This window comes from Struthio camelus, chromosome 1, assembly GCF_040807025.1.
Source record: "Struthio camelus isolate bStrCam1 chromosome 1, bStrCam1.hap1, whole genome shotgun sequence".
Taxonomy (NCBI): domain Eukaryota; kingdom Metazoa; phylum Chordata; class Aves; order Struthioniformes; family Struthionidae; genus Struthio; species Struthio camelus.
In genome coordinates, this window is record NC_090942.1 from 7,791,258 (window position 1) to 7,816,808 (window position 25,551).

General features: G+C 44.3%; 2 protein-coding genes across 11 annotated transcripts in view; one reads left to right on the forward strand and one right to left on the reverse strand.

Annotated features, from left to right (window-relative positions):
• Positions 1-17,107, reverse strand: LOC104149403 (uncharacterized). The gene is made up of 5 exons (XM_068931180.1): positions 17,099-17,107; positions 16,743-17,064; positions 16,109-16,173; positions 9,629-9,742; positions 1-219 (listed from the first exon to the last, which is right to left on the reverse strand). Exons 1-5 carry the CDS (start codon positions 17,105-17,107, stop codon positions 1-3), a joined length of 729 nt encoding a protein of 242 aa, XP_068787281.1.
• The window catches only part of OPTN (optineurin), a 19,589-nt gene continuing 10,835 nt past the window's right edge, over positions 16,798-25,551 (forward strand). The window contains exons 1-6 of one of the 10 annotated variants that reach the window (XM_068914318.1): positions 16,798-17,050; positions 17,598-17,821; positions 18,605-18,807; positions 21,322-21,477; positions 22,864-22,940; positions 25,020-25,154. In XM_068914318.1, coding sequence (XP_068770419.1) covers positions 17,656-17,821; positions 18,605-18,807; positions 21,322-21,477; positions 22,864-22,940; positions 25,020-25,154 — 737 coding nt within the window. In that variant the 5' untranslated portion in view covers positions 16,798-17,050; positions 17,598-17,655. Of the gene's footprint in view, positions 17,086-17,594; positions 17,822-18,604; positions 18,808-21,321; positions 21,478-22,863; positions 22,941-25,019; positions 25,155-25,551 lie in introns of all 10 variants that reach the window. The other 9 variants (XM_068914037.1, XM_068913967.1, XM_068914230.1 and 6 more) reach the window with 9 other exon arrangements.

A 25,551-nucleotide genomic window follows, 5' to 3' on the forward strand; every position in this document is an offset into this window, starting at 1 on the left:
CTAATCAGTGAAGTATCTGAATTTTTTCCAGGAGCGCGCTAAGGGATGCTGCTGCCCACCATCCTCGTCGGTCTCATTCAGCACCCAAGAATCCCCAGATTTGGGGGCTGAATCCCATTGAAGTTCAAGTTCTCTCCTTTGGGTTTGGTCCCAGCCTTGCGGCTCTGGGTGGAGGTGTACAGCGTGTACAGGTGTGCTTGTACATCTAGAGGGGGAGACCTGCAAGAAACAGGGGGCAAAGCAGCACAGATTACCGTGGAGACATCCGACAGTACAGATAAAGGTACAGAGAACAAGGGAATAGGCATGAAGCAGACACAGAAAATCAGAGACAGAGGGGAAAAGGCAGAGAAAAAAAGACTCAGGGTAGGAGAGAAGAAGCAGCAAAGGAAGTAGTTGCTGAAGGGAAATTTAAGGCAAAGAAGAAGCAAATGAAGGAATGAAGAAGTGTGGAATTGAACTTGAGGGACGACTGAACATTTTACAGTGGAAGGAAACTATTGAAATAGGGACAAAAAGGGAAAAAGGAAAGGAAAATCAGAATATTAAGCTATTCTTTTAAGTAGCCGTTGATTTAAGAAGTACAGCTTAAGGCACCTGGCACTGCATTTTCCCATATGAGCTATCAGCCCTTCTGTAAAAACGGGTTTGCTCCAGGAGTCTCACAGGGGCCGGCTTGCATGGCCTCTCATCCTTCCAAAAAGCTGGGCTGTGCTTGCGTGCTGCGCTCTGCCTCTCTGCCCCTTGGTTTAGGTTTTGAGCTAGGTTTATAAGCTGTCCCTCTCACCATGAGGTCTCGTAGCCTTCCCATTGTGCATTAGCCAAGCAAACCACTGTTCACCAACATGTGCCTGAAAACTGCCTGCTCCCCAAGAACCATTTATTCCCCAGCCACCAGAATCATTCTGGAAATGAGTTTCTCTCTTTAACTGCTACTGAGATTGCTTAAATATTTGTGGACATGTCTCATGTTTCATAAAAACACCCACGTGCATGTACAGACACTCTCCCTTCATTGCAATTTAGCCAAATCATTCCTCGTAACCAAATGCTTTCACATGTTTGTCTTTCTTATTCCTCTTTGCTAAATGCCTATCACTTTGTCACAACCTTTTGCATGACAGAAAGCACCAAACCATTAAGACAACCCTCACAAAGTAACTCAAGGCTCCAGCTCCATTAGTGCTCTGTTTTTCTATGCCTCGCTCTTCAAGCCGTGCGTTTCAATATGGGTTCCCAGGTCCTTGACAAAGACACAGTGGTTGTAGAGCAGTTGGCAGAGAAGCACATTCCTCCTGCCATTATATAGGAGGTTTATTTGGATTTTAGAAATTGTCCTCGGCAGTGGATAAAAAAAAAAAAATTATGCTTAACTCAGTAAGCTGACGCAAGTGCGTGGCCATGGTTGTGCAACTGGCTCAGAGCTTGCTCCCTCACAGGAGGATTGCTCCCTCCTCTCTCAGCTGTCAGGTAGCCCTCTGCTGAGCTAAACTGCCCACCCAGCTTAGAGCTCAAGGAATTTCTTCCCCTAGGAGGTGGGTGGGCAAAGCAAGAGCACAAAGTCTCTACCGTGAGTGAGGGATTCACCTGGACACCGGTTGTGAGGGTTGCGCTGCTGGTGGGAAGCTTTGCTGGTCCTCCTCCTACCCATGCTTGATGTCCTTGTCAAGGAGGTGCTCCTGCATGTCGTCAGCATTTCCAAGCAGGAAATCCCTCTACCTCCGAAGCAGCCATGGCTGACCAAAACACGTCCACGCAATTTGGCAGCCCAACAGGTGAGGTTGACTGCTACCCTGCCATACACTAGATCAGTGCCTTTACATGCATAAAGCAGGCTGGCATGAAGTCTTATGTCAAGCCCAAGGCAGCTTTGCCCTGGCCATGACTCCAGGGCTTAACGACACTTGTCTAAGGCAGCGGTAGTTAGCTTGAGAGCCGGCGAAGGCTACAGAGTCCAGCAGCAGCATGAGCAAAGATTGTGTTCCTAGAGTAAGCACAAGACCTTCATCTCTGGCTGAAAGGTGGGGATGGACAAGGAGATTGACTGGAAGGATGAGGTCTGGGAACCAAAAGGTATCCTTAATGATATAAGGATAGAGGATTTAATGATGTTAGCATGCTGAGCAGTGAAGGTAAACTATTACTGCTCTCTAGAAGGGCACGGTCCAAACTGCTGCTGAGGATTCACCACCCTGAGCTAAGGCAGGATGCTTGGGAAACACCAGACATTATTGTGGTATCAAAGATTTACTATTATAAATAAACATAAGTGGGAGTCAGTTTGTGTGGGTGTGTATATAGCACTTGCTGAGGCACCAGGAAAGATCTCTGCTGTTGCCATCTCCAGGTAGAAGAGCAGAAAGGACCAAGAGCCTTACAGGCCATTTCTCCAGGAAAGGGCTGGCTACTGCCACAGTTAAAAGAAGAGCTGTCTTATGCAGATGCCCCTCTAAAAAGCCAGGTGCACAGAAGCTTGCTGGAGCTGGGTACAGGCACAGCTCAAGGTCTTGCGGGAGGCTGAAATCCTAGTAGGAGCTTTTGCGACGTAGACAGTCCAAATAAATTACCTGGGTGGCCACCCCATTGCAGGAGATAGGCTCAGAGCCTTGTCTGCTGCATAGGTGATAACGTAACCATAGGGGAGAGAAGGAGGGAAGGAAGAAACTCTCTTTCACGGAGATGTATGTTAATCTCAGTTCTGACTGAGTTTATCCCAGCTGCTAGGAACAGCTGCGAAATATTTTTTTCTTTGCCTTTTCTAGTGTGATGCACTCCTCCTCTTCACCTTCCCCTTATGAAGGGTGAGTAGAAGAACCTTGGATAAAAGCCTTGCTCCAGGGCAAGAAAAAGATCCAAATTGCAGCTTTACATAAATCTGTCACTTTGATTCCCCTGAGAACGACTGCAAACTTGAAAAATGGCATAGCGAAGCAGGCACAGGTGTTAACTTCTTTTTTAATTGGTTAAAAAAAGGAAAACGTTGCTGTGAACAGCCCCCACAATGTGATTTCTTCCACTCAGCTTTAAGCTTGATTTGCTCTTCTGTGACTATTATTGTGTTGATAAAAGTCTTATTTGTAAATCGGGATGGAAACTGTAATGGAGAAGTTGTCCTGTAGCAATATCTGCTGTGCAACCCCCCATTAACCACCCTTTGCTGCTTCAGCTGTTTTATTCTCTAGCTGGAATGATTTGTGAGGGTGCTTTTGCTCTCACTCACTTTTGAATGTAAATGCTTCAAAGATTCGCTGGGCTTGGCTCTGGGGTGGGAGGGCAGCCTCTGAAGAGACTCAGTTATGTCTTTCACCCCAGGGTCAGCTTTGTATCCTTGCATTAAATTTGGCTCCTGTATTTGCAACAAAGAAACACTGTTGTGCAGAATACCTCTCTTCTCCTCAGTCCAGGCACTTTCCTCCCAACGTGCTTTGGCAACAAGTGGCCAGACTCTTTTGCTCTCGTGGGTGGAGGCTGGCCGGGTGGGTGAGCTCGCCCTGGGGAGCCACAGCCCCCAGGCAGCCAGGGAGGGAGCTGCTGCCGGGGAAAAGCAGTTTTACTTTATTAAGGCTCTCTTGTAGAGAAAGGAAAATACTTCTGTGACTAAGGTCCCAAATGTGGCATGTTTCTAGTGCCATTAGAGCTTTTTAAGACTTTGTGTTGCACAGATAACATTTGCTGGTAATATGTTTGCTGATAGAGGCACAGAGTGACACAGATGTATAGCTCAATGAATGAATATAAGGCAAATGCTTTTTTCTTGAGCTCTGGCCCCGTTCATATGTGAAGCTATATTTGCAGTAGCTGAACTCAAAATATTTTGGACTGTGTTATGTACTACCAGTCACAATGTGTAAGTCTGGCAAGCTGGAGCGATGGGCTGGAGTCTGGCAAGTATAGGAGCGATGGGCACGGTGACTGCTCTTCTCCCATGACTATCTCGGGAGTCAGGAGAGCCAGCCACATTGCTCACCACTTCCTCACACTAAAACACCGCAGGATTTGTGAGGCCGAGCTGGAGGACCCTGCTCTCTGACACCAGGGAAAGCTGCCCATGCCAGGACCCTGGGGGTATATGGAGAACGGTTCACCCACCTAGCTAGATTTGCATTTCAGTAGTGCTCTGGTTGTGCTGAAAGCCAAATTAATAGTAGCAAGGTTTGGCCAAGGTTTGCATAGATTGAAGTCTGACGTTTGATTCAGGTGCTGTTTGGCAACGTTAACCAAACTAGTTGAGTTAGCTGTTAAAACACAACTTTATTTGAGACTATCTCTCCTTCTCCCTCTGAAATTCAAGAAATTTTCTACAGAAAAGTGCTATCGTATGCAGGTTTGATTCACACTCCACAGTTTAGATCAGAGCTCAGATTTCTCTTAAGCAAGAGATCTTTTCCTGTCTGATATCCAGAACACGATTCCCTGTGAGGATCCTTCGTTCTTAAAATCACGTCCTTCTTGGTTCATCTTATAGGCATTTGAGAAAGTGATGAATGGCCTGGAGCTGGCAGCAGGTTTTAAGAAAGGCAAAAAAAGTATTGAAAGACAGTAGAATCAGGCTGGCTCAACTGTTAGGGACATGGACTTGGGACACCAGTGTGTGATTCCCTTTTCTGCCACTGGTTTCCTGTGACACCTTGAGCAAATCACCGAAGGCCAAATATTCAAAAATATGAGTCTTAGTCTTAAGGTATCCCAGATTCCCATTTGTAAACTGAGGGTAATGCAGTTTCCTTTTATCATAGTGGTGTGGACAAGCAGAGATTCTGGGGTGTCACAATCCTACAGTAATGGAGAACAGATGAATATAGATTATCTGGTTTGTCATAGGAAAGACTGCTAGCAAAGAATTTATAACTAGCAAATTGAGGAAAAGAAAAACAGCAGTAAAGCTTTCAGAATTACGAACCGTGTGTTCAAAAGTTTGAGAAAACGCCTAGAGCGGTGAATAGGTGCCAGAGAAATTAATTATGATAATAAAGCTTCTGGGAAGAGGTGGAAATGCTGGAATGATCAAATCATCTGTAATTATGAGGAACATTTTTTTTTTCTCCTTAGTAACACAGAGCTTCATGGAATGCGTGTGTTGCCTGCAGAAATGTTAGGGGCCAGGATGTCATTCTTTCAGAAACAAAACAGACAAGAACTGAAAGACCAAAAAAAGGAAGAGAAGGAAAATCAAAGAAAAGCCAAAGCAAACAAATACCTCACAGGTCACAATGGAGGAGACAGAGCTTTGAAAAGAAGTCCAGGGAAATTCCCTGAGAAGACTCACTCTGCCCAGGTAGAAGTTCTTCTCCCCTAACCTTTATCAGCTGAAACGTGTTATATGGCCTTATATTTCCTTCCAGCCATACACTTCCAGCCCGCATGCATCTGACTGGGTTATCAAGGACGGGCAAGCCTTTACTCTTCCTTTCTTTCTTCTTGTCCTCCCATCTGTCATAGATAGTCCTTCAAATATTGGACTTCATGGTTGGAGCTTCTCTTCCATTATGGTGGCCTTTGCCAGGGTCACTTTGGCTCTCCAGGGTGCTGGGCAGAGTTCATGAGGCCAACGGTGCTTGCTACAGCAGAAAGCTGCGTGGCTGCTCCCTTGCTGACATATTTAAAGGCATGTTTGACAAACTGCTTCTCATTGCATTCCAAAAAACCCAGTCCCGATGGCAAGTTGTCTGCACAATTAGCTAAACTCTCTGTACAGAAACTTCAGGTCACTGGTGGCCCTCTATGCTGTCTGAAGGTGAGTTAATCACCTCCTGGGTCTCTCCTGGCTCTGCTAAGCTTTTTCTGGATGCAGACTTGCTGCTACCTGCTGCATGGAAAGCCAATGGGGAAAGATGAGCCTGGGACAGGAGATGCAGATGGGCCCTGTCTGAAGAAGCTTTGATTTTGTCTGCATCTGAAAATCATGATCTGTTCATGCTGCAGTTCTTGTTATGCTGCAGGCCATTAAAAATTTATAAAAAAACAGACTAAGCAGTGGAAATGAAAGGCTTTGATCTTGCTCTGCTGTTTAGGAGAAAGGCTGCAAACTCCACCCTGCTGAAAGGCTGCATTGGCTGGGCTTCTCTGAAAGTCACCCTGATGGGCATCATCCAGTACCACAAACTGGGTCCACAATTGCAGCCTATGTTTTTCCTTTAAAGGAGGCTCTGATATACATTAACGGGATTCCTTCACAGTCCAGTGCAGAGGTTTTCTTGATTCTTATTTCTTCTAGAAATGACACATAATCCTCCATGGAGCAATTGCTTCAGTGCATTACATGGCTTGCCCTGAACATGGTATCCAAGATCTCTGAAATGGCGAGTGCCAGCGCCTTCCCACGACACTGTCCTGATGGATGCTCCCATCCCTCAGCAATATCCGAACACCCTTAAATCAAGCTGTTTGCCTTCTCACACTACTTAGGATTCAGAGTGCTTCTCCTGGATGCTCTGCAGAAGGATCCCTAGAGATCCCAGAAAAGAGAGGAAATCTTTACATTGTGCTTCGTGTCCAATGGCTCTGCACTGGTGTTATCATGTATCTTGCAGATTGCTGACATCTGGGCATTAATTCCCACTGGATTTCTTTGCTTCCTATACCCAGTTATCTCAGATACGATTCATGGCTTTGCTGGTAACTGCATTGATAGACAATCTCTTCCATTAAAACAACAAAACAAACCTCAGAGAAGCCCCCTGTTCTCAATATTCTTAAGTGAGTTTCGTCTAGAAAATCCCAAACCCAGCACTTTCAAAGCGCGCACCGTGTGAGGAACCTCTGTATGTAAACTGCAAATGCCACACGGCATAACAATCTGAAGTGACCTCATGCTGTACACTTTCCCAAAGGCTCCCTGGGATTAGGAAACCCTGTTCCTTAGCCACTGCGTGATCTTACCAGTGGCGTTAGAAGGCTTTTGTAGCCCTTTCTGGAGGTGGCAGCCTTTCGGTGAGGCGATGCTGTGGAACACTATATCCTAGTCGGGTTCTCACCTGGCCTTCCTAGGGTATCCTAGTGCCTTCCAGAAACGCCTCCAGCAGTGTGTCTCTCATTTGTCACAGGTGTTTATTGCCTTCTATTTTTTTACTCCCTGGCTTAAAAACTATTATTTGTCTGGCTCTTTTCTTCTTCATGTACTTTATATTATCAGTGCATCATTTAAACTTTAAGATGAAACCTAGATACAGCACTCAGACCCCTGGGGAGTTCATTCCTATAGCCGAACGATGCTTTCGGACCTCTCTGCCAGGGTGCATCCTTCTACCGAATGATTCAAGAGAGCAGTCTTCATTCACTTCTGCCACTCTTCTGGTGAGACCTGTGACAGCACAGCACAGAGGGAGCAGGTAGTTTGGCTTTTTTGATTGTGGTGTTTTTATTCCATTTTCCACCTCTCCACCTGTTTCTCAGATATGTTAGCTCAAGCTAGGAAGTGACTGCTCTGATTTCAAATGAGATGAGGTTTACTCAGCTGGCTGCCTGCTTTGCTCAATTATTAATGTTGGAACGCTATTGATTTCGCCTCCCTGAGCCTAGTGGTGAACAAGTGCTGAAAAATGGAAGAGGCAGGCAAAGGAACAAGGTAAAAACAGTGTCCGCTTCCAGAGCAGTTCAGTCCTCTGTAGTCTAAGTGGCCCATGAAGTACGTTAATCTGTGAAAAATCATTCTCACTGAAGTTTTCTCCTCTTCAAATTCCTCTAGTTGCCTTCACTCAACATATTCTTCTCCATTTCCTGGGTTCAAGGATGGGGTGTTCTGTGATAATGGCTCCGTGCAAATGATACCTTTATGTGAGCTGGCTGCAATTGAGGAAGCTCTTTGAGGTTTAGTACTTGGATATTGCACTGAAGCACTTAGAGACAAAATCAGTTACAAAACCAGAATGATTTATTAGCCCAGCTCTCACTCTTAAAAGCAATCTTCTCCCCTCAATCCTAAAGTGTACTTTATTGGCTGAATTCTCAGCAGGCCTGAAATCCTTGTTTTCAAAGACCCCTTGTTTCCAAAGAATAAAGCAGAGAAAATGACTCCTAAGAAGTCTAGTCACAGTTTACACTTCCTACGCAAAAATCCTCCAGGACCCCACAGCATCCTTCTGTATGATCTCTCTGCTCTGGGACACACTACAGCTGCCAAAATCCCTGGTGTCCAACTGGGACTCCAGCACCGGCTGTGCTAGCATCCACCCGTGGCCTTGAATAGGAGCCACTGAGGCTTTTAAAGAGGTTTTGTGCTAAATGCCCTTCTAGAGCAGACCCTATAAACAGAGGGGAGCTTTTCAGAGGAAAGCTTTTTGAGGCAAGGAGAAGTTCTTTCAGAAGTCAGAACTGGCCATGAATAGCTCGGTACATGACATGAGAGAAGGCCCAGATCCTACAGTGTGCTGCAATATAGAAAAACTGCAAGGAAAACTGATCCCCCAGACCAAACCCCTATTGTGAACAGTGCCAGATCTTAGTGATGTTTGAACCCAGGCTTGATTCAGATTTTGTCGTAGGCCCCATTCCTGGGGAAGAATAGGCCAAACCAAAGCAGTGAGACCTGGATAGAAAGTCTGTCATTTGGGCCCTATCTCTTAACATCTTAAATATCAACAAAATCATAAGATAAAAATAATATACTAACAATATCTCAACCCACTATCAAAACCCCTCAGCAAGAGAAGTTCCCTACAAATCGTTACTTTTCCTTCTCTTCTCAGCATCTCTTGCATCAATAACCCTTCTTTAATAGACAGAACCCGTGGTGTTATGCTATCAAACATGGAAGCCTAACTTCTCTCTCTTTGCAGCCTACAGAGTTGGGGGCAGGTCCCACCTCTCCCTCGTACCCTCCATCCCTGCCCACTGGGAGCCAGCTCTATGCTGCTGCAGAAGAATCAGGCACCCGGGGGAAAGAAGAGAGATTAAAATTTTGAGAACAGCTGCAAGTGAAACAGTGAGCACCACAGGGATGAGTGCAAAGAAGCTGCCAGCGCTCAGTTCTGCTCTCCATCACGTCCTGTACAACTCTGCTCACCTCAGAGGTGCTCAGCTAACAGAAATGACCACATGTCTACCCCCTGTACAGAATAACCTCGAACAACCTAACCAAAGAAAACAATATTTCTTTAGATAAGAAGGCAGGGGAACAAGCCAGTGAAGAATGGGGAAAAAATAAAACATGTATAAAACAAGCATCAGCTTTGACATTGCAAGCTGTGGGTTAATAAGAGCTTTTCATAGTTTTTTTCTCTGTCCTCAGCACGTCTAGAAACACCATTTTTAATAGCAGGCTTTCTATAACATTAGCTAGCTCTCCTGTCTGTAACTAGTTTATTGCAGCTATGATAATAATTGATTTACTTGTAAACCCGAATATGAAGTCTGCTCACTCATCTACTTTGTTCTCCTTGCCAGGCTCTTGCTTTTGAAAACAGCGTGCATTTACAGCGGTGGCTGCCTGCGGCATCCATCGCCTCGCTGTCTGGCCCTTAGCACTGCCGAGGTCGGGAAGTGCAGGCTGGCTCCCGCGGAGGGGCTGAGGATGTCTGGTTACGGACCCTCCAGCCATTAACCCCACCTGCGTCTGGCCCTGGCTGAAAGGAGAATATCAGAATCAGAGAGAGAAGCGGAGAGGCCAGTAGAGGGGGGAAAATGCCTTTACCTTGTGTTCTAGCTTCCCACAGTGCTCACGCATCACGCTTGTAGGGTACTGAACAGAGGAGCACGGCTTCCGATACCCCTCTGGATCAGATAGGTAAGATGCTGCCCAAGGCACCTGGAGGCCAAAGACGGACAATATATTACGCAGGAGACACCTGAGAGGGATAACTTGCTACCAAGGACACACAAAGGCTATCCCTTGAGAAACTAATTCCCACAAATCTGATTGGCATAGACAGTATTCAACCAAAAGTTTGACACCTGGATATCAGTCTTTGTATCTCATCAGGAAACTGGACCTGCTTTCTGCAAGCACCCATGTCTCTGCCTTCAATACACAGGTACAGTCTTGTGTGGAGAAAGCGGATGGCAGCTGTGCTGCCGGGCTGTGCGGTGAGGCACTAACATGTTGCAAATGAGCTTCACGTGCCATGAGACTGCACAGCTCGCATTAGGAAGGACTGCTAGGGCCACATTTTCATACAAGACCCCTAAACTGAGGCGATTTCTTTCTGCATGAGGGAACTCAGCACGCATAGAGATAGTTAAGAGGGACAAACTAGGGGCCCATTGTCAGCTGGAATTGCAAATAAGAGAATAGGTGCTTTAATTTAACTACCAGTGCTTGAAAACCAAAATCAAAGTCTCTGTGGATGAAAGACATGGCACCCGGCAGAGGTGGACATAAAAATCTTTCTAACTTTCTAAGTCAAGATGTCCCTTTAGAGCTGAAACAGGTACAGAAATCACTGCCACTATATCAGACAAATCTTTCTTCTTGAAGATATGAGGTATCCGGCTAAGCAGGCCTAAGTAGCAGTATTTGTCTTAAATAAGTGCATGTATTGAGTGTATCTCAGAAAAACGCACCTGATTTTTTTTCATACCACCACCAGTAATAATAACGGTTAACAACTCAGAAACAGTTTTGCACATTCTAAGGAGCTTCATAAGCACTAATGAATTAAGGGTTTCCTAATAAGTAGTGCAGAATAAATGAAAATCAAAGAGAGACTTTAAGAAGCCTAATAAGCTATAGAAATTAATAGGAGCTAAATGAGAAACAATTCATTTTTATTAAAAAACTGAAAAACAATAATGTAATATGGTCCATGTGAAATGAGTTCAGGGTGTCTCTTTCCAGAACTGGACAGACATACCCACATCACAGAACCTGCCACAAAAGAGGTCCTTTTCCTGCTAATTTGAGACAGATATAGATGGTGATTGTGGCCAAGGCTGTCTCATGGCGAGAAGCAGATCTCAAAGGCAAGGACAACACCACGGTGGGAAAAAAGTGCAAGATGATAGTCAGAATATAAGTATCCAGGTATGTTAGCCTAACTTCTTTCTCTGGTGCATGGAGATACTTGAAACTGTAATAAACAAATAAAATCCTGCTGCTTCATAAGGGGAAATCTGTGGTTGAAGAATTCTTTTAAGGTGCCATTAAAACTGAGACATCAAATGTATGCTTATACTGAAGCACGCAAGCAGCTACTTAATGAGCTATAGGCCTTTTATATCTTCACTGTGCTTTTTAGCAGTGTTAGAAATTAAGTCCCTGGCCAGGCTTTGTTCACTAGCGACATTATCTTTGATTCAGGCATCAGTATATTTCAGTGTTGCGTCTTAGGACTCAAACCGGCAAATTACCCACTTCGTTGGAGAAGTGCTGAGCGCCCTCAGCTGTCTGCAAAGGAGGTTGTGAAAATTTCACAAGTCTGTGTTTACCAGCTTGAATAGCCTCTGGAAAAATTCTCCTCTTCTTTTCTTTCTTGCAAACCAGATTCTTCCTAGTACTCACCAGTGTCTCAGTGACAGCGCAATGACAGGCTGTGGACTTCCAGCATGCCTGGCAGAGGGCAAGTGCTGTATATTTGGCCACTGGGTAGGGCAGAGATACCCACGCACCCACGCTGCTCCTGGAAGGCAGGGCAGATATGTCAAGCTGCCAGGGCCGTCACTGAGATCTTGGGTACCCCAGTGTGGTCTACAAGGCAGATGCACATCTAAATCCAAGTGATGATCATCATTTGATCCCATTGGGTCCTTCTTTCTCTACAATTGATTTATTGCATTGGGATTCAAGGTTCCCAAACACTTAGGCTGAAGCTTCACGCAGAGTTTATGTTGGCATAAACCAGTATGAATCATTCCTTCTTTCTCTCTGCCCAAAACCACTTCTTCACAGTCATCTACAAAAGTTTGTGTGAGCATGCAGTGAGCCAGCACGAGGGAAACTGATCTGGGTAAAAATGGATCCAGGTTAAATTATCTGATCTGGTTCTCTCTAATCTGGCCATTGATATACCTCTACTAGCACTTCTTTCAATGGCAGTGCTATCTTATGCAGGCTTAAACACTGTACAAAACTACAGCCTCAGATATTTCTGATATTTCAGCCATAGTCTGAAATCTAGCTGGCTCATGAGGTGATTTGCAGCACTTAAGACCTTTTTATTACATGTTCTGCAACAGCCACTACAATCCCCCCTTTGAAGATGGGCTCCTCAAGGTGGGTTTTGCCCCACGGGGCTTGCAGTTTAACAGTTCACATGCTTTCCCGATGTGTCAAGGCCCAGTAAGATTACTGCATCGCGGATAGTCTAGAAAACGCCACAAAACAAAAAAACCCACCTGCACACTGAGAGAAAAAAATGGTGAGTTGCAAGGCTTGACAATGAGAGTTTACAACTGAAATGCAAGTGGCTTCCCAGTAGAAATGGTGAATATGGGTGAAAATTCAGCACATCAAGTCTCCTTGCAGGAGGTGCGTTCCTAGGTACACCTGGGGAGTACTGCTGAGTGCTCACGGCTTCTAGAGGTCAAAAGATGCCCCAGAAAAACCGTAAGGGAGACCGTGGGTGTGACCTGGGGGTCTCTCTTTGGAAACTCTGCATTGTTGTTACCTCCATGTCATTGTAATTGTTCTCTTAGTGGTTTGTAGCACCAGACACGGTCTTTGCATCATCCTATCAAAAATGTCAGTGCAGCACACTTCACTATGATCGTACACTGTGTGAACAAGGGAAACAGAGATGTGTGCATTTACAGCCCATCAGAAGTGGTATTTTCACAGTTGGTAGACAAGCAGCTTGTAAAATCACAGAGGGTCCTTGAACCAAATATCATAGACATTTGTGATAAAAACAAAATGTGGGGCATTTACATATAAAAATATTAATAGGGGATTTTAAAGAGCATTTAAATGACCAGTTCCAACTAAAATTCATGAAGAACTGAGTGCCAAAATCCCTTTGGCTGCAGGCTTTAGTTGAGAGGTACGCCTTTTAAAATGATGTCAAGCATATGTTGTGTTTCCACCCACATACTGTGGCTTCGACCATCTCTTTACTAGTCAGGAAGAAATGTTTCCTTTATCTGTGTGTTAAAATTTGTGATGGGAGCCTGGGTCTTCTCTCACCGTGGCCTGCATGATAATACAGAACCATAGACACTGTTCTCTTCTGATGCTGGACAAGGGTGCACTTCAGGATAAAGAAAAGAATGTTATTTACTAGACATTTTTTCTCTTTCCACTTTGCCACAGTGTTTCAGCATAGAGGCTGCCTCAGCTCCGTTCTGGCTTGATTTCCTGTTACAGCTATAAAGAAGCACTGCAGATCTCCCTATCCACCGAAGCGTTAAGGATTCGCTCCAGTCCAGGGGGGTACGTTGCACTTGACAAACCACCACTCTCGCCTGGACAAGGAGCCCTGTCAGCCCTCCTTGTCTGTCCAAGACTTCTCCATCTGGCCTGGAATTCCCATGATTTTTTCTCTTCTCTCCCTGGGTCTCTGATTCCTTGTCAGTAAGTCCCTAAAATAGTCCCACTTTTACTTTTGACCATCCTTAGGCAAAAGCAAAGCTTTCTCCCCTGCTCCCAGCCCTTGGTCATGATCACTTGTTGATCCGCCCGTGTTTTCCTGACATGACTGTATTTGGCAGTAGTGCCACGTTCCCAGAGCTTCAGACATTTTCTCAGTCTGCTGCCTTCTTGGTCCAAATTTCACACTCAGAGAGAGCAAAAGAAAAGGGCAGAGATGCCTGTGTTTTAAAACATTTATGGTATCCTGGAGCTCCTGACCTGTTCTGCTGCTGATGATCTAGAAAGAGAATTGGTGCCATCTATTGGAATGCGAAAATAAGGACAGAATTTTCAATTCAGCTTTTACCTTTTCTGCACATTTACCCATTTTTTCCTCCTTCTCCTTTATCATCAAGGGTATAAAGACAGAAAGGGCAACATCTGCTGGCATGGCAGCTGTTGAGTGAAATGTGCTGCTCCCTGAATTGAAACCATATCTGTTGAGTGGCCAACAAAGGAGTAGCCTGAACAAAGATCCTATAATACTGTCAACTGCAGTTATTCCAGAGTCACAAGCCAGTTCATTTCTTCTGAACTACCAGAGACAGGAATCAAAAAACCACCAATCTTGTGGCCACTGTTTTGCTCTTATTCTCAGCAAAAGTCTAAAGTAACAGGCAGAAAATTACCTTGTCATCAGACTTCCAAATGCAGGGCCATGTATTTTGAGGAAGTAATATGGAGTACTTTTCACAGATGCTGCTCTTGCTGGATTGAATATAAATGGGGATGCTTTTGCCAGTTTGACTCTAATCACCAGTGCTGAATTTATTACGAAAAAAGATTAGAGAAAATATTTTTGACTGGTGACAGAATGAGTTTATTTCAAGAAGGAATTCACAGCTGATAGTGAGGAATTCCAGGAACTGGGCACAAAAGCAATCAAACTGCAACCCATTTCAGGGGGGAAAAAGCTGAAGAGGAAAGCCATGATGTTACATTTTCTTTACACATCAGCAGGCTTCAAATTAGATCATCAAAAAGGTGCACCAGAGGCACTATTTTCACTTTGTATCATTGCATCGGGATGTTATATAATTGCAGTTGTAAAAGAAGTTATCCGTTTGGCTGTATGTGGGAGGGAAAGTGATGTATGACACATCGTTTATTTAACTGTGCAGAATGGGCCAAGAGCAATTAGTTAGATGCATTCCTTGGCACTACCATTTTGTTTCCCATATCCTATAGATATCAGCAAGGTTATCAGACCAAAACTGAGATCTGGGGTCTTTTTTTTTTCTTTTTCTATTTTGCTTCTGTCTTCTCTTAGCCCCCTGCACTTAGCGTTTGAAGATACCCCCTTTGAAGGCAGTAAAAATATCAATAGAAATAGGTTCAAGATTGGACTGATAATCAAAAATCCATGGTGATCCAGGACTGGACATACTAGCAAAGCATATATCTGCATTTCATGCTCTTTCTAGTTATTTTTCCTGCCCACCACTTTTTACTGTAACTTTTACCAGCTGGCTCTGAGCCCTCTCCAGGCCATGGTAGCACTTAATTGTTGTAGGAAATTAATGCATTTCATTATCTTACTTCTCTCTAGGTTATGGTGACATTTATCACGCAATACTGCTGACTGCAAAAGTTGGATGCACTTTCTAACACCCCCTCTCCCTCAGTTAATCTGCTGGAAGCCTGCAAAGAACATATCTTTATGGTGTTTTGAAATTATCTGTCAATTGGAAATTAAGCTTAACCAGCAAATCTGAAGTCACAGCAAACACTCTAGCATTTAGTTTGGCCAGAAGCCCAGGCATTACTCAAGGGCAGTAGTCCTTCCATGGAACTGCGGACAGCTCTGTAGATAGAATAAACCAAAGCCTCTTTAGGAAGCTGGGTTCCTGAGAGGAAGCAATCCAGGCTGGTGCAGTGTATATTCATAGTGTCCCGTGAGAGAAGTCAGTCTTTGGTCTACGTCTGTGCAGTATCTATGGGATCCTGGCCAATATCAGGAGTTTCCAGCAGCTACCACAGCATCGCTCAGAAACAAGACAGCAACCCTGAGACTAGGAAGAGACTGGAAGAGCAGAGCCAATACAAGAGAGTCAGAGGCAGCATGAGTTCCACGTAATACAAGACAGACAGACAGATGGATAAAGCTTAAGCCCTTTGTATATATATGTAGAGATATTTACAGAGAGATGTTCTTTGTACCTAGGCTTTCTGAAGCCTTTCTGAAGGCCTTTGTCCCAGCTTTGTTTGATTTTCTGAGTTCAGGCCCTGGACAACTGAAAAAACAGCATCCGAGCTGTTAGCCCAGGGAGATGTGAAGATAATTCAGCATAACCCTTTGTCATTTTAGACTAAGCTAAGCTGCATTATCTCACATTTGCTAGGGGATAAGAGTGTACACAAAGACTGTTTCCGTGGCTCAGCTGCCGCAAGGGAATTTCTTAAGTAACTTGACTGTGAATCTGAACCTTCAGCCCCGGAGCTGACTGATGTCTGTTTTCGCAAACAAATGTTATGGTGTGGCTTGGGGAAAACTAGACAATTTTATACCTCTCTAAGCCTTGCCTCCAAATATTTACCCTCTCTACACAGAGCACTGGCACTGATAGATGAGCTTAGTGGTAACTCAGCCTCGCAGGTCAGACCGCTCACCAGAGAGCAAAAATTTCTTTCCTTCATGAAGCTAACATGTTCCACTCCTCCATGTTGCCTATGACCTGCGGAACAGAAGAAACAAATTGTGATGAAAGACTGAAGTGAAAAAAAAAAAAAAAAGATCTGAATAAGTTAGGTTAGCCCAAACAATTGTTTTCTTGGCAGCGTACCCACTATGCTGATGCGCGACAACACGGTTTTCTGCAAACACTTTAGTGCTCCTTAGACAGAAGCATTTTTTCCTTTTATGTAAAGAAAATTTGGACTGCTTGAATTTATTTTTTCCTCCAAACCTCTTTGGTTATTTCCCTCCCTTCATTATTTACAAGGGCTTTAATTTTCATTTGGCTCTTGAAAAGCTGAACGGTTCGCTCCAGCTAAAAGCAGCTATTTCACCTCCGATTCTCAAGGAGCCCTTCTCCGTTTTAGGAGCGCAAGCACCGTCTTCATATTTGGACGTCCTCGGAGAACTGCAAGACACGGATCTCCGTGGCAGGGTGGCACCCTTCTAAATGCTAAACCGCTTCCCCCAAAACCGTGGATATTTCCTCTCTAGATAAGACCTGTTCCCCCAAAAATGGATGCTGGGTACAAAAGCAGAGCTGAGACTACTGTGGGAACAAACAGCTACCAGAAGCATGCCACCCTCGCTGCCTCCCGAAGGCCCGCACAGCCCCGTCCACCGCACGGGGGGACACCGCCACCGCCGCCACCGCCGCCGCGCAGGCCTCGGCCTCCCCGCGGCCCCCGCCGGCCTCCTCAGAAGGCCCCCGCGCCGCCCGCCCGGGCCCGGCCGCAGCACGGCGGATTTTCCGCAGGAAATCCCCGCAGAGGTAGGCGGTGACGGCGGGGTCACGGCAGTCAGCTGAGCCGAGCCGCCGCCGCCACCGCCGCCGCCGGGGCTCGCCGTCGGCCGGCCATGGGCGCGCCGTGAGCGGGGTGAGCGGGCGCCGCTGTCCGGCACGGGGGCGGAGGTAGCCGCGGGGCCCCCTGCATCCCCGTATTAAAGCTTTTAGCTTCTCTCCGAAACGCTGCGGGGTTGGGAAGCTCCGGGGGGGCCCTGGCGAAATCGCCGCCGGCGGGGTAGGCCCCAAGCTCGGCGGGTCGCAGCGGGACGCAGCGGGGGCGGTCGGGGTGGCCCGCGGCCGGTCCCGTCTCGTCCCGTCCCGTCCCGCCGGCCCTTCCTGCAGCCCCCTGGCACGGGAGCCCCCTTCCGCGCCCTTTCGTTGGCGGACGAAGGGGCTCGCACGGAAAGGTGACTCCCTCTGAGGTTTGTCTGGGGAATCAAGTGCTTCCTTCGCGCCGCCCTGCGAGGGGTTAACGGGACAGTGAGGGTCCTGCAGCTATCCCGGTGTTGTAGTGGGGTCAGGGGGGTTGGCTGGTACCTCCGCGCCGCGACAAGGTGTAGGGCTCGCTCGTCCGGATAAAACGAAGCTTTGATTTTTATTTTTAGTTTTTGATATTTTCTTTTTTTTTTTCCCAGCAGTTCTCTGGCGAGAAAACGAATCTTCCTCTTCTCTCACCTTGTTGCAGCCACTTTGGGGATGTCCAGCAAGCTACAAAGCCGTCCTGCTGAAAATGGGGAGCATCCCCGGGGGAAGATGGAAAACGGCACGGACGGCGTGGCTCCCCCCACCCTCAGTACGTACACGCCGGAAGAGATGGTGCAACAGATGAAAGAACTCATCACTGAGAACAACGAGTTAAAAGGTGAATGTGACTGCTTCCTTCTTGAAGCCCTTGTTGGCTGTATATAATATGACATCAGGACATAACGAAAGATGCCGAAAAATAAAATGTATAAAAGATTTTCAAGCTACTGGATTTGAGTTTGTTGCTCTGAAAAGGAAATCAGAAATATTTTAATCGACTATTTGTAAAAATCTCATAAGCATTCAGCAGTAGACTGACATATCTTTGTTAGACACTCATGGCTTCCCAGCCAGGGGGAGCTGACTTTACTGAAAATTATTGGTTGTATTTTTTTCAGTGCTCTCAATCAAGTCTCAATCAAATATTCCAGAAGAACATTTTTAGATATAATTGAGACTTTCAGTTTGATTGCATCCCTTTTAATGAAGTTGTTTACCAGCCTAAAATCTACATTTTCCGTACCAAACCTCACACTCCTACAGCAAGAATAACTGCACCCCAAGCTCAGTAGTTTCATTTGGATTGATCTTGTAATTAACACACGCAGCAAGATAACAAGACCTATACTTCTTGGCTTAGCTATAAGTCACAGAGTGAGAGAGTGCAGATATGTGATTTCAGCAATGGATTTAATGCTATTTATTACAGTGTTAGGGAACTATAATAAATTAAGTTTTGGTTCCCTGTTTAAGACAAATAAGAAGGAGGTCTCCGTTTCATACCTAAGTATTGCTAAACTATTAGCTGCTGAAGAATGCTGAGCCCAGTGTTGAGGAAATCTGCTGTTTCATTGGTAGAGTATTAATGTGAATCAATGTATTGTCTCTAACTACCATTTAGAAGCCATGAGGTTACGTAACCAAGCAATGAAGGACCGATACGAGGAACTTTCCGTCTGGCGAGAGAAGCAGAAAGAAGAACGTGAATTTTACGAGTCAAAGTTTAAAGAAGCCGAGCAGTGCTTGCTAGCCAAATGCATTGAGAATGAACAGCTACAGAAACAACTTCAGAGCTTAAAAGAAAGAGAAGAAGGAGCTGAAATGGTAAATAAAGAACTGTTTGGATTGACAGGCTTTTAAACTGAAAGTCTGGAGCATTTATATCCCTTTGTCACACTGGGAGGTTTGGAGTTTTGTTCCCATGTTCCATTTTTATCCTTATGCTCTAACAATAAGTGTTGGCCTAAGTTATTTTATGAAGCAAGTCTTCTCAAAGTACAGTAACAGAAAATTGGGCTATACTTGAGATAATTAACACAGAAATGATAGTACATTTCTTGCCAACTTTTAATTCTTTACCTTGTTTGTGTCTTCGGTGTCTCTTGACTTCATCCCTTCCTTCCCTTGTTAGAGTCTCCATCTTGCACCCTAGTTTAATTGCTTTTGTATTTGAGTTTCCAAAATTCTAGAGATAAGATGAAATGTAAGCAAAAAAATGACTGGCCCTCTCTTTTTATTGCATTTGTCCTCTCCTGAAAGCCCTTTTGCTGAGGCCAGACTACATTTGTTCTTTAGTCGCACCATTTGAGTCTGACTGAGCTGTCTCTTTCTACCTTACCTGTGGCCCTGTAACAAGTGATTTCTAACTTTGCAGGTAATTGCTTAGTAGCCAGGGAACATCAGTTTGCATATAGTACAGGAGACATCTATGAACAAAGCCAATTAAAACAAAACCTGCTTTGTGCCCCAGATAGTCATGTGAAGAGTTGTTTAGCAAGAGGTTTCATGTGGAGTCAAACTGATGAAGATTGTTATGCAGGGCCTGGCGGTCCCATGTGGATTCTCTGTTGCCTAATAAAGGATAAGTGTGTTAGTTTTCTTCTCAATAGTCACTAATAGTTTCTCCTCTCCTCTCCTGACTTATGGAACTCTGTGGGAAGTCTTTCATTGAGTAAGTTGAAAATGGCCAATGAATTCAGAAGTTAGAAGGGGAAGAAAGATGCATATCGGTCATGTGATTGTGTGAATACTACTTTGTTAGGAAACCGAACCAAAAGTCATGTTTCAGATTTTCAAGCACACTCAGAATGTCTTAAATCAGGAAAAGATGTGAAGGGGAAGTAGGAGCTTTATTCTGCCTTTAGCTGTTTTAGAGTTTCTTGTACTTTGGATCCTTGAAGCATTTGTTGTTGGTTGAGTGATCCAATTTGCTGGAGTAACCTAACATCCAGATAAGTAAAAATAAGTCTCTCTTAATTGTCTCATCTGCAAGAGCTACAGTGACAACTGTGGCTTAGAGACACTCTTATTTCCCTTCATGATTTTGAAGCTGACTGTTATTTAAGCCAACACTGCTTTCTCTTGTGAATGCTTCTGTCTAGTTTAATTATTTTATTATTTTTAGAGAAAGAAAATGAAACAGTGTTCTCTAACAATCAGAGACTAATTTAAAATTAGTCTCATTTCTCTCACTTTTGTGTTTTACTGTTAACTGAGACAGATTATATTCCATTGCTACCATTTAGTGATGCTTTTGTTTCACTCAAGGCAAATCACAGGTGTGTTGTGTTGCTTGCCTTAGTGATAAAACAGCACTTATAGAAGGGTTTATCTCAGACGCATGCTTTTGTGAGCAAGGATTGCTGCAAAGCTCTCTCTTCTTCCCTGGAGCTGACTCCTGTTGCATACTCTTACAGCCTGAGCACAAAATCAGAGATAGCAGCAAGTCAGGTGGATAGGGGAGTATTGCAGGGTGAGAGACACTGCCAGCACAGCAAGGGTTTGGAGGTTTGGCATGAATGATAGATTAGAATGTAATTTAGACTCTGAGAATTGCCCATAATTTACACTGATGGTATGTGGCGTAATAAAGGCAGTAGCAGGAGCTGGAAGCCTGAGATTACAAAATGAGGAAGAAACAATTTACAGGAAAGACTTGTAATGGGGAGAGGCATATAAGGGAGAGAAAAAAAAGTTATGTAGAGGCTGAAGTTAGGGATTTCAGGATCCTGGGGAAAGGGAAGAGGCAGAAGGTAAACTAGAGAGTCGTGATTGGAAGGTAAGACTTAAGCTGGGGGAGAAGTTCTGAGGGAAAGAGACTTTGTGGAAGGTCAAAGATGTAGGGAGAGATTTCTACATGGAGACAGAGTACATGGAAGGCTGAAAGTGGGGCATGGGGAAAATCTCCCTGCTCATTGATCTTTTCTACCGAGAATCTTAGGTAGATTTGGGAGAAGAGGAATAAGGATGGTGGCAGGGAAGACATGACACACAAATTCTGGACCAAAGAAGAAAGCATGGGATGGCCTGGGACCCCATGTGGTGATGAGAGGCATAGATTCAGGCAAAGATTTACATCCTAATTATCTGTGTATTCAGAGGGTTAGGCCCATGTTCTGCAGAAGCATGACCCTCATTGTTTGATAACTTGTTTTCACCGTTTAGACTCCTTGCTCTCCAGTGGACCAAAGCATAGTTCAGGGGTCTATGCACTGGATTTTCCAGGCGAACTTCAAGAGAGAAGAAGGGATGTGGGACACCGTTGCTATGTGTCAGCCTCTCTGCTCCTTGGCTGGTGTTTCCTTTTTGTTGACTAACACAGGGTTTCGTTTGTCCCAGGAGGGTTGCCTGACTCCTGAGAAGGAAGCGACACAGCTGAAATCCCAGGTGCAGCGGCTCCAGGCTGAGAAGGCAGATCTGCTTGCCATCATTTCAGAATTACAAGTCAAGCTGAACAACTCAGTAGAGGACTCTTTTGTGGAGATTAGGATGAATGTAAGTGAGAGGAATAAAAAGAACATGGTGAGCAGCAGCTGGAAACTTTGGTTCCAGCTTGGTCCTCCTGTTTTCGCTAGCTCAATTTTGTTCGTGTACTTGGCTAGCTGGTGAGAAAGTCAGGCCTGCGGGTAACTGAGGTGAAGAATTAGCTATTTACTCAGTGATATTTTTACAAAGTTTGAGGTATTTAGTAATCTGTCTTCCTTTAGTAGAAAAGGTGAATCCACATCCATAGTAATGAAAAGTGTTTATGCCTCTTTGAGAGGGAACAGCAAACTCTACCAGCAGCAGCAGTAGTACAAGAAACCGGTATGCTGGATTTGGGAGAAGGGTTGCCTCTCACATCACCTGACATGGAGCACGTGCATGTTGCACGATGTAGTGGTAAAGGACTTGAGAATCTCATTTTCTTCTTCCACTGTCATGCCAAGAGCAAATCAATTTCACAGCTAGCCTCCATTGTGCAGAAAATATTCTCTGGAAAAAAAAGATTTGGTCCAGCAGGTGACTGCTGACTAATTGAATACGTATGTATCTTTTACCAGTAAGAGTCTTAATCTTAGTTGCAGTTCCTGTGAATATCAGTACTAAATTTTATTAAGGGGCAACACCTATGTGTAGAGGGGGTCAGTTTCTTTTGGGAATGGGGCTTGCTTTTCTCCTAGCAGAAACACAAAGACGTCGTCAAGCGAAACTAAGTCCAGAGTGTTTAGTTGCTACTTTTTCTACTGTTCTTGTATCTAAGAAATCTTCACAGGCAAAATGTGATAAGTGAAAAAGTGGGTCTCCAGTATCTCCATAATGGTGGGTCCCTCTCTGGAAAGGACAATTACAACAAGAGTTTAAAACAATGTAATTAAAACTCGTTTGTTAAGGTTTTGGAGTTGTCAAAGAAAACTCCAGACTGCAGGAAGGCTTCAAGAATGTGTTCTCATTTTTTGCTACAAAGATTCTCCTTTGAGCTACAAAGATCAGGGAGAAGGCACTGAGTTTTATACTGGTAAAGAGAAGAGGTTCTCTTTGAGAGTCAGGAGATTATTTTTTAGGCTTATATTCAAAACCATCTGCAGTGATGTTGGCTGTTATTGCTTGATGCCCCATCATCTTTGGGGAGAGTGGCTGCATAAGTTGTAGATGAAAAGAGGCCAAATCTGTCTGTTGTTCCTCTTGTCTAATTGGTCCTGGCAAGATACCAGGCAAGGCGTGTGAAATAATTCAGAATTTCCAAATGTGAAGTGATCTGTAGAACTTTTATGTTTTATTTATTTTAATTTCCATCATAGTAATTTTGCCTGTTTTTCTTCCTGACTTAACTCAAGTAAATAAAACTATGTGCTCCGCTTGGTTGAAATACCAAGCTAATAGTGTTTTTTCCTTTCCTAGGAAGGAGAAGTAAATAGAACTGCAAAAGAAAATCAAGATAACAGTGGTGAAATGATCAGTAACGCTGCTATCTACACGTATGTAGGTTCTTGTGTGATTCGTACTTCTGTAATGTGTTTTGTTTTTAAAGTGAGGAGAGTTTTTCCTATGAGGAATGAGCTAGTCCATCTATTAAGGTCATTTTTCTATGACCTTGCATCCTTCCACTGCAGTAATTCTACCTTCCTACCATGTTGGGAAGACCCTCAGCTCTCCGGCATTTTTCCTTCCTATTTTCACATGGCCCCCTAGCTGACAAGAGGGAGTATAAATATACTCTGGCCGTTTGGGCAGGTGCTTATGTACACACTGACTTGTCAACTGGCTGCTATTTTAGAAGCTTTTAAGGGAGGCCAAACGGAAAAGAGGAAGGCTGAATACTCCCTCCTTTCTGGTCACTGAGGAGTCTGCTAGAATATCTGTCCTCAACCCAATTATGATGATGTTTGTAAGAATCAGAGGTCTCATGTTTTAAACCTGAACCCCATCCGTCCTATTTGTGTGTGGTTAGTGTGAAGTGTATTATGGTGGGGCAGACAGAGTGCAATCACATACTCCTTGTTTTTCAAATTACTAGGCTTAAAATGTCAGCGATCGGTTTAAGGTACCTCTCAAAATTTGATCTTTATGTCAGCTCCAGGGGATAAGGGACTTTCTCGCCCTCGGCTGAACCTTTACTCTTCATGGACATAGACAGCTGATACTATTAACGTTTCCATTTTGGATAGTGCCTATTTTAACAGCTAGGTGGTTGTGATTGAACTCTCTTATTGGCTCTTATTTACTTTGTGGCCTTTGCTTTTGGAAGGGAAGCAGATACAAAATGCTAATGGAATAGCAGGCTAGAAAGCCGTGCTTTATGTAAAGGTTTTTCCTCGAACCCCTGTCACAGTACTGCAAGGGAGATCAGTATTCCAGCAAAATAACGTAGAAAACTTGTCTGTCAGCCTGCAGTTAAGAAGTTACAGTTCAGTTAAGAAGCAAACAAACAATTATGGTTGGGGTTAAAACAGAGAGACACAAATGACAGTGAGACCACAAAGCAGGCTGCAAGCATTCAGATTGTTGCTTGCGGTTGGCTGTGAGAACATTCTGATTAGGAGGAGATATTGTATGTAAGCCTTTCTTCCCCCTAGATGAGTATCTATGCCATCTTCGTCCAGCGTTGAAACTTTAGACTGGTGCTGTTAACAGGTTCAGAGAAACATGATTCACTCAGGACCAGTTTATTTCTGTAAGAGCAGAAGCATGCAGTAAAAATCCCCTGATAAAGGTATTTACTTAAAATATCCTGGCTGAACACTGTCTTTGGTATTGAATTTTGTTCACTAAAGATTTCTAGCTCTCAGCAGCACATACAGGAGTATAGCTTACTTTCTATTCTGAACTACAGAAATGAAGTTTTAAACATGCTGCTTTCCAGCTGAGCTTCTGAAATGCACAGAAACGCACCTATATCTTACCATATATTTTAACCTTCTGTTTGGGTGGACATAAACATGGAAAGGAATGGAATACAGTATTTTATCATGGGGGAATTCATTTTTCTTATTTTTCAGGGAGATTGGTGTTTGTTTTGGATCATTTCTACATTAGCGTGATATGATTTTCAAAAGAGCTTTAGAATATGATGGAGGTGAAATGTTGAAGGGATTTTGTCTAAAAAAGAAAGCAATTTTCAGTGCTCATTTTTGATGGAACATGCCGCCTTTTCCTGGAAAGGAGTGAGACAGAGATAAGAAATCTTGCCTGTTTCATTGGAAAGAAGTTATTCTGGGAACAGAGAGCAACACTTTGAAGAAGGGGCTGCAAAGTAGGTCAAGAATAAATGCACGAGGTTTAGTGTTGTCTACAATGCTTTTATTTTCCTTGCTTGACGGAAAAGACTGAGCACTGTGCAAAGGAATGACTGCATTTGCGCACACCGGGGCTTTTTGAGGAATGTGGCTACCAGCCTATGGGCAGGCCTAGGTTCTTGAGATCCACCTGTTTGCTCATTGTTGGTTTTCAGCACTGTGCGAAACTATGGCCTCTCAGACTGGGTCCCAGCACTAGGGGTAAGGAGGTGCTGCAGCAAAATCATAGCTGTTGTTACTCACAGCTGGTTTGGTTTGAAGCAGGAGCAAACCTGCAGATGAAGCGAAGAATTTAGAGTCTGAAGAGCTAACTGTGAGCCAGCTGCTCTGCTGCCTTCGAAATGAAACTCAGAAGAGGGAAAACCTTGAGAAGGAGTTGCAGAATCACAAGGAGAGGTAGGAAATAGATGCACTATAACAACTTGAGCTGCTTGCTTTCAGGGCTGCTGCAGTTACCGAGTCTGTGACTGATCAGAGACAAGCTGAAATAGCAGTGTGATCTGTTTGGGGAATTTCCTGAGTGCTCATTAGTAATAACTTTTTTATCGTAGTCCTGACAGGGATAAATCACAGGTTCTCTTCTGCTGGCAAGAGAGCGTCCATATCTTCTTATTACTTCCTGTTAGCTGTACAGATCAGGACAAACTGCCTTTTTCCTCTCGGGTTTGAACGTTCCCCAAATGAAGCCAGAATGATACGCTGATTAGTTGAGGATGTTCTGTCTGTTGGCTCCAACATAATTTTTCTGCTTCTGTATGAATCACCCATGTGTGGGGCCTTAAGCAAATCACTC